The 8,861-nt window shown below is 40.7% G+C and overlaps 1 protein-coding gene across 1 annotated transcript; it reads right to left on the minus strand.

Moving 5' to 3' along the window:
• Window positions 1-2,307: 2,307 nt before the first annotated feature.
• On the minus strand, window positions 2,308-8,608 carry npy4r (neuropeptide Y receptor Y4). The gene is made up of 2 exons (XM_086093236.1): window positions 8,533-8,608; window positions 2,308-4,448 (listed from the first exon to the last, which is right to left on the minus strand). The coding sequence occupies exon 2, from the start codon at window positions 4,373-4,375 to the stop codon at window positions 3,104-3,106; it is 1,272 nt and encodes a 423-aa protein (XP_085949362.1). The 5' UTR covers window positions 4,376-4,448; window positions 8,533-8,608; the 3' UTR covers window positions 2,308-3,103.
• Between the last annotated feature and the right edge of the window lie 253 nt (window positions 8,609-8,861).

Genomic DNA, 8,861 nt, shown 5'->3' on the forward strand with positions numbered 1-8,861 from the left:
AGTCAACAATTATTCCAGTCATTAGCTTGTCATTGTTAAGAACGGCTATTGTTGTATGTTTTGCATTAATCAATAAAAAAAGAAGAAGAATGACATCCTCCCTGTTTACCTTTGTTTATCATGCTCACCTGCCCAGTGCTATCCGATCTTATTATAGACACACAACAACAAAAACTTTAGTTATAAAATGATAAGTGGCTGTGTTAGATTGAATTGTGCTTTGTACCAACTGTAAACTGTTTCAGATAAGACAAGCAAAACAAAAAAGCAAAATGACACTATATTTACTTATTTATTTACCAACAAACAACATGTGTCATTTTTTTTCTACTTTTAAACACATTTCACATGCAGCACAGATGTGACACATACAAAATTAATTAAAGCATACAGGAAAAATATTAAATTTACATAATAAAAACATTTTTTCCTTTGTCTTTTTTATCACGTAAATGCACTTATGTTAACCTTGCACCAAATACAGAAATATATAAAATTATAGAGCACATGCCCTGGAGGACTTCATGTAGCGATTTCTGCACAAACAAGCAGCGTTTAAAACAGGGTTGGGGATCCTTTTTTGTATTAGTGGCAAATTCAGCTGTTAGAAAGTCTTTCAAGGGCAAAATGTAAGGCAACATTCAAACAAGTTATTATGAACATTTGTGAGTTAGTGTTATGCTTTTTCTAACAGTTCATCCAATGTTTTGTTTGATTTTTGTATTATATGGTGGGCCAAATCTAATGCTCGTATATGGCTCCCCACCCCTGCTTTAGTGAAACAAATTAATTAACATGACATGCATTCTAAGACTAAATCTCAATTTCCTTTCATATTTAAGTCAAAGCAATGTCATGCTGCATATACATTTGAAACAGTTAATTTTGACCACTCTTAAGCCGAAAACGTATACACTGTTGTATAATGTGCACAGTGCAGACTGCAAACTGTACTCTAAGGTTTTATGATGTTTTTAGAAATACATTTTGTGGTGTTGGAATGCTCTTGTGTTTTCTGTGACCCATAAGCTTTAAGTTCCCCGCCAATGTTTTAAGCGGGGTAGTACACGCATAGATTTTCAACATATTAAGCAATTTTTTTAATGTGTGAGATAGACCCCACACATCATGACAAGGAAAACAACCACTGTGTATGTTCCTTCAGTTGTTATAGTGTGTGATGTACTTAATATATATATAACGATAGTGCCATTGACAATTAGGTCTCCTACCCTAAACTAGATGATCATCGTAGTACCAAGACTGACCTGTGAGAGGCAGCATGGTGCCAAATGGCATCCAGACTAGTAGAAAATACAAAGAATAAGAAAGAGTAGCAGTAGTAGATAAAATAGAAGCTAGAGTCACTGTTAGCTTGGAAACTACAATTTGGTTGCAAACTCTTCTCCTTGTCATTTGTATTGTGGCGAATGATTTAGGAGACATGTTATACACATATTAAGCACAACAAGTTGCTTTTGTATTTGTGTCAGGTCACGTCTTAATTGGCTAGCGTTTCTTTTTCTTTTTTCTTTTTTCTTTTATTAACGTCACAATCATGGAGTCCCTGGCTGGGCCGAACTCAGTGTTGCCCACACACATAAGGATTTGTGATTGGATTTATTGAACAGGTTTAACATTTACCATTGTTGGCCTGATTGTTTTTCAAGCAGATCAAAGGAAAAAATATTCTCAATACACCCTTCACTACAATAGCCTATAATCGCTGATGAGAATCAAGCCTTTAATGACAAAATATATTTATTTTTTGCTTAAGGACCACATGTAAAATACACAACTGGGTCAATGCAGTTTTCAATGCATTTATAATGGGCATTTGATGACCTTGAATAAATGTAAAAATGCACAAATTCGGCCTGATTATCGGCATGCGTTTACCACGCTTTAGGTTGGAAAAGGCTGAAGGTAAATGGAAATCTGTTTAGACGGAAAGCTCATTAAGAATGACTCACAGCACGTTTGCTTCACCTAAGCGGTGCAATTCATTTGGCTTCAAAACGCAATTATTTAGCATTCACTTGTGCACATCAACAATCAATCGAATACTGTATTCCGCTCTTGTGCAGGGGTGCTCAAGTTCGGTCCTCGAGAGCCCCTATCCAGCCTGGTTTCCATGTTTCTCTCCACTAACACATCTGATTCATGATCAGGAACGTTATCAGGCTTCTGCAAAGCTTGCTGATTAGCTGATCATTAGATTCAGCTGTGCTGCAGGATGGAAACGTGGAAAACAGGCTGGATAGGGGCTCTCGAGGACCGAACTTGAGCACCCCTGCTCGTGTGCTTCTTGGTGGAAGTAATCATCCCAATCTGAGTTAGCAGATATCTCTTCTCAACCTATCTTTTGTCTTTGGTTGTAGGTCCGTTCATTATTCCATGTTTACCATACAACATTGTCTGACCGTTTTCTGAGCAGTTGGGGGAGAAGAAAAAAATCACTCTTAACACATTCCACACTACAGGATATTTGCTACAGGATAATCTTTCAGGGACATCAGACAATTGGGCTTTTGCTAACTTTTATTACAAAGACATGTTCCGATTTTGCCCGATTGTTTTAGAAAGTTAGTTGCAATGATGCAGTGCAGCAGTGCATGTAAGGCTCATTTCATTTAAAACTGATAATTCAAGACTTTATGATAACAGGGTATTTTTGTATTATGGCAGGGGTGTGCAATTTAAAAGGCCACATTTAAGATACACAACTGGGTCAATGCAGTTTTCAATAAATTTATAATGGGCATCAATTATACATGTATTTTCACTAATCGTGTGTGTGTGTATATTGTTGTTGTATTGTTTACAATAAATACATTTTTAAAAGTTCGCAACTAACATAAATGAAAAAGAAAATAATACTTTTTAATGAACCAATTTTAGGAACAAAAACGACAAGAATAGATCTGGACCAAATATCATGTGATAATGTCAATGCTAGTTTGCCCACCCCTCTATTAGCACACTGCACTATTTATTTAAGACTAAAAACCTGAAAAATGTCTTGTAATCTCTCGTTATGAAAAGATGAGAACTTGAAGCTCCATTTAAAAGTGTAAAAGGAGATTCATGTCCATCTGGACTATTAAACAGAGTTAGTCCTGCAGGTGAGTGGCATCGAGGTGCGAGACACCTCCATGTGCACGGTGGACACTGGGAAGCGCTCACACTCCTCCTCCTGAGGCCGGCAGCAGCAGTACTGGAGCACCTCCTTCACCTCCTGCCTGAAGTTGGAGTTGAGGAATCCGTAGATGATGGGGTTGATGCAGGTGGACGACATGGCCAGCAGGTGGCAGAGGGAAAAGAGCAGGTTGTGGTGGCACACGGGCAGCGCCTCCTGGTACCAGTCGGACACGGCGTTGAAGATGGTGAGCGGAAGCCAGCACAGGGCGAAGGCCGTGATCAGCGCCACCAGCATGATGTTGATGCGACGGCTGTGGGTCATGCGCTGGCTATCGGGCGTCCTGGCACGGTCCAGCATGTCTTTGCGGTGACGCAGGCGAACGAACACGCGGATGTAACACAGCAGGACGAGAATCAGAGGGCCGCAGTACTGGAAAAGCAGCAGCCAGGTGGTGTAGGTCAGCCGGTGATGTTGAGAGGGCCAGTGCTCCAGACAGGCCTCCATGTGCAAGGGTGGCTGAAGGTTGTGAAAATGAAGTGAATTGTGAAGCGCGGATGAGTTAGCAGGCGGAAAGTGATGTGGGGGTGACGTTTCGTGATAGAGAGCAGACTGGGGAAGGATCACGTTGGCGTAGGGCTCTTTCGTTAGCAGCTGAAAGGCCAGGAAAGGCCAGGAGGTGAAGCAGCCCAGAATCCAGATGACGACCACAGCCGTGTAGGCTTGCGGAATACTGGGTTTCCAGCCAGCCGGGTTAATAATGAGTTGATGTCTCTCCAGAGCGATAAAAACCAGGGAAAGGATGGAGACGGTCACGGACATGCATTGAATGAAGGGCACCAGCCGGCACAGCAGGGACCCAAACACCCAGTGGTCCATCAGCGTGTATACCAGTGTGAAAGGGAGGCAGAAGACACACACCAGAATGTCAGAGAATGACAGATTACAGATGAAAATGCTGGTGACGTTGGCTTTCTCCCGGCGCCGGGTAATTATGCAAATAAGGCCAACGTTGCCCACCAGGCCCAGCACCATTGTGACGCTGTACCACGCCACCAGGAACGCCGTGAGGACGGGAGACGTGTGACATTGCTCGTCGTGGCCGAGGCCCGACAGGTCTGGGAGCAGAGTCTCGTTTGAGCCGGCCTCCTCCCACGGCGGCGGTGGAGAAGAGGGCGTGTGGTTGAGGGACGGCGCGGAAGTGGGGGGCTGGCTCGCGTCGTCACTGAAGGACATCTCGCCAGCACTTAAGGGTCACCAAGCCCCAGGATGAAGACATCCATCTCAACCCTTAGCAAGTTATCGGCATCTGTGATGGAGGGGGACGAACACAGCAACATCACTCAAAGGTCAGAAGATCTGCTCAGGTTGCATTGAAAAACATGAAATGTAGACTTTATTTATCTTTAAAGAAAATCTGTAATTAATAATCAATTAATACAGTTGCTTTGTGAATAAAATACTACTTTGTACAAAACACAATTGCAAGGAATCAATGGACCACAATGTTGAATATTTTGACAATAATTCCACTTAGTCCTGGAAAGATTGTTATTTATATTTACAGTCATAATGATCATATTAATAAATACAACGAATTATGTTTTTTTTTTGGTGATCTTTACTTCCTTACAATACCTGTACAAGTACTCATACCAATACCAAGTACCGATACCACTAGCACTTTTGACACATAAAATGTCCTCAAAGAAAACAATAACATAATTTAAAAAGCAGACCTATATGTCCCACTATAGCAGTTCCCCTTAAAATTAAAGGACATTTTCTATTCTTGTGATTTCTAGTTCCTGATCCTGATGATACCAAGGTATCGGTACTCACCTATCCCAAATAATGATCATTATTAGATTGACTAATTCCTACATCCTAATTGTAAAATGGCCACAAGAGGGCCGCTGATACTGGCATCGGGCGCCGTCACGACTCGCGAGTACCAATACCTTGAAATAAGGCCAGGCCAGGTATCAGTCCGATACCTAATAATTACTATTATTAGATTGGTTAATTTCTAGTTCCTAATCGTAAAACAGGCACAAGAGCATCATGAGTACCAATAACAATAAGGTATGATTGACATCTGTAATTACCCATCCCAAATAATTACCATTATTAGATTTGCTATAGTTCCTGATCGTAAAATGGCCACAAGAGGGCGAGTACCATCCATCCATCCATCCATTTTCTGTACCGCTGGTCCTCACAAGGGTCGCGGGGGTTGCTGGAGCCTATCCCAGCTGGCTTCGGGCAGTAGGCGGGGTACACCCTGAACTGGTTGCCAGCCAATTGCAGGGCACACAGAGACGAACAACCATACTCACAAGGGCGAGTACCAATACCTTGAAATATGGCTGGGTACTGGCCCGATACTGAAAAATAGATCAGTTGTTTTTCTTAAAATAAACCTAAGACTGATGTGGCCATTAATCCAGCTCAGAATAAAATGGAATCTGACCAGAAAAACAAAGACAAACTTTTGATTCTGTATTGATGTCCAAACAAAGAAGTGGCTTACCCTTTCATTACCTGTATACCTAAGGCTTTATCGCAACCCATTGTATTTAGTGTTAAACCTGCCATAAAGCGGATTCATGTTGAATCTGACCTTTAAGCAACAGCTACATAATCATTTGAATAGCCCACTGGCTCATTATAAGAAAAAGAGTGTCTCTTTCATCACCGTGGTGACTCGAGATTGTCTTCTAATCTATTGCAGTCTATAAAATGGAGTGGACCGGCCAGGACACCATTTATAGCACCGGTGCTAACATCACTTTGGACACTTGTGGGCAATCCTTGCAGAGTGCTTCTGAAATATTCTGCTATATGACAAATTCATTAGTGTTTAGTTAAGAACTGCTGTAAAGTTTTATGAAAATTCCCCTTATTGGCCAGCTGGGATACATTATGCTGTTACAGCATTTCTACATTCAGCAAAGCTTTTAAAACAGTGGTTCTCCAACTTTTTACACCAAGGCCCATCAAAATAAAATATTGCCTATTAACTTAAAATATGTATTTTAATATGCATTCAATTAAAATGCATTGTACAGAAAAGCTTAGTAAAAAAAAATGCACCAGTTTAAAAAAAAAAGCTTAAATACAACTGAACTGTACAGTACTTTGGTAATAATTCTTCTTGTGTACCACTAGAGGGAGCCCAGCATTACAAGAACAAAATTAAATCCAAAACGAATACATTTCCTACAGAGGACTTGATAGCCAGTGATCGAACCAAAGGTTCCGCACAACTGCTCAAAAAGATGATTTCACTCGACTGTATGTCATGTACAGTACACTTGCTAATCCATCTGGATAGTGTGTGACATGTGCAATCCCTCGCTCAGGCCGAACGTGAAAAGCATGATGACAGTCAACGGACCGTGTACACAATGCCGGCAGTGATTTCTGCTTTCCAAGTAGCACAATATAGCACGTGTCCAAATAAAAGGGCGTGACATTGTCAGAATCCTAAAAATGGATTGTCTACGTCTCCCCTGAAACCTTTGCTGCATAAATCTTGCATGGCACATACAATGAGCCTGTCATTTTGCGTTAAAGGCGTTGCGATCAGTCACTTCACAGTGCATCAATACTAATGCACTGTGTCAGTGTGTTGAGCAAGCTGCAGGCGAGGTGGCAGAAAATTGATGTGGCTACACTACAAAAAAAACAAAAAAAAAACAGCCATTACAGAGCAGACGGAGTAAGTCCTAGAACCCCCCCCAATGTGACAGTCTTGGAAGCTGCAGCCAAGTCTGTAATGTAGTATTTGAGCGCAATGTGACCTGGCACCGCAGTGTCCACCATATTCTTCCTTTCTCATTTAAGGCACAGTCATTAATCACCGCAATATCAGCCCACAATGACAGAAAATTAAATGAAGATAAATGAATTTCAGATGAGGATAAATTACCCCCCCCCCCCCCCCCCCGCCCCAACCCAACCACACCCATCCGCTTACCCCACGCACACCCACTTTGTAGCATTGCTTGTTGAATACGTGTTGGCCGGCATACATTTTTAATCTATTTACATTTTAATTACCACTGGCACCAGTGTTGGTCCCATGATGTTTTGGATCACTTCACACTAACGGTCGTCATATCACACAATCATGCAGTTAGGAAGGTTAGTTTAGAAGGATTTAGAGGAATAATAAGAAAAAAAATAATTTTAGCTCATAAAACAGAATATTACCATAATGAATTTAAAAAAAGATAGGAATGAGACAGCACCTGGGGTTAAAATGAATCAAATATTATACTTGAATTGCTAAAATTACATAAAATAAATACATATATGTCAGCTCAGCTCATAAGACAATAAAAATACAATTAAAATGAAATTTGACCAATAAAATAAACTGTAGACCAACAGTTAGAAATTGATTTTTATTTTATTTTTAATAACCGCCTTTCCAATCTTAATCAATTTTTTGTGATTACAGTCATGCAATAGACATGGGGTCAGCAACATAGGTAGCCCCCAAGGACTACGAGTAACTCGCGGGTATGTTCTAAAAATAACTCACCAGTGAGATGGTCTAATTATTTTGCTTTGCTTTTCTAAAAAAAAAAAAAAAAAAACTACCAGCTATTGAGCTGTACAAGCTGTACAAGTTTTTGGGTTCTAGTAAATTTGTTCTTTCAGAAGTGTGTATGCAACTGGTAGCTCTTCGACTTAAATAGTACGCAAAAAATCTCACTATACTACATGTTGTGGCTGTAAAATAAATCTTTCATTTCTTGGTATTTTATCATGTGCTGTAAATTGTGCTCACCATGCCCACATAGGTTCCCCCTCTTTCATTTCACGGCGGCACGGCTAATCTGTGAATTCATGTGCACACACACATGTCCAACTCTCCCTCTCCGTATTTCCACATGCATGCTCAACTACTGATGCTATTCACATACTGTAAATCCCTCCTCCCCTACTGCATGGAGATGCTGGATAACAGCAGTCGACCAAGTCTTGACCCAAGGTAATGATCCCAGCCTCATTATTCACAGCTGGGGTTTATTGTGTGTGTGTGTGTGTGTGTGTGTGTGTGTGTGTGTGTGTGTGTGTGTGTGTGTGTGTGTGTGTGTGTGTGTGTGTGTGTGTTACCATTACTGCAATTACCCCACCACACATTGCAATGATATCTTTTCATCACAGTATGTGCAATTTACTGGATTTAGCTAAGCAGAAAGTAGATGCATGTTCTTAGAAAGCAAAAATTTAAATGCTGCTTTGTTGTTGGAAAGCACCATTCAACAATTCTTAAAATTCTGTGACTGTTTTAATTAAAATAAAATAAAATAAAAACTCACATCCAGACAGAATACAAAAAAAAGATAAGCATTACTATTTGAAAAACAAGCACTCACGTGTAGGATTTGATACTCCATGCAGGTGTGAATCCATAGACGCGAGTTGGAGAAGGAGCAGAGCATCCTGAGGAGCATAATGTCTCAGTGAGAGGCAGAGCTGAGAGGAGTTTGGCTATTATTGGGCTGATGAAGCCCCTCCGGGTTGCCGAGACCCTCGGTGCGCCGAGCTCTGCTGTCACACTGTGGTGATTGTATTCAATTGCATCCTGGAAATGACACATGCTGCCAAATTGGACAGCATTGGAAATCTTTATTTTTTATTTTTATATATTTACATACATACATATTTATAGGGGTTTCTCTAGCAACTGTTGGATTATTGATAC

This window comes from Leptonotus elevatus, chromosome 13, assembly GCF_054856555.1.
Source record: "Leptonotus elevatus isolate MCC_2025b chromosome 13, RoL_Lele_1.0, whole genome shotgun sequence".
Classification (NCBI taxonomy): Eukaryota; Metazoa; Chordata; class Actinopteri; order Syngnathiformes; family Syngnathidae; genus Leptonotus; species Leptonotus elevatus.

What these genes read in the sequence shown, in the direction of transcription:
- npy4r (XM_086093236.1), bottom strand. Translation starts at nt 4,375, where the DNA reads ATGTCCTTCAGTGACGACGCGAGCCAGCCCCCCACTTCCGCGCCGTCC.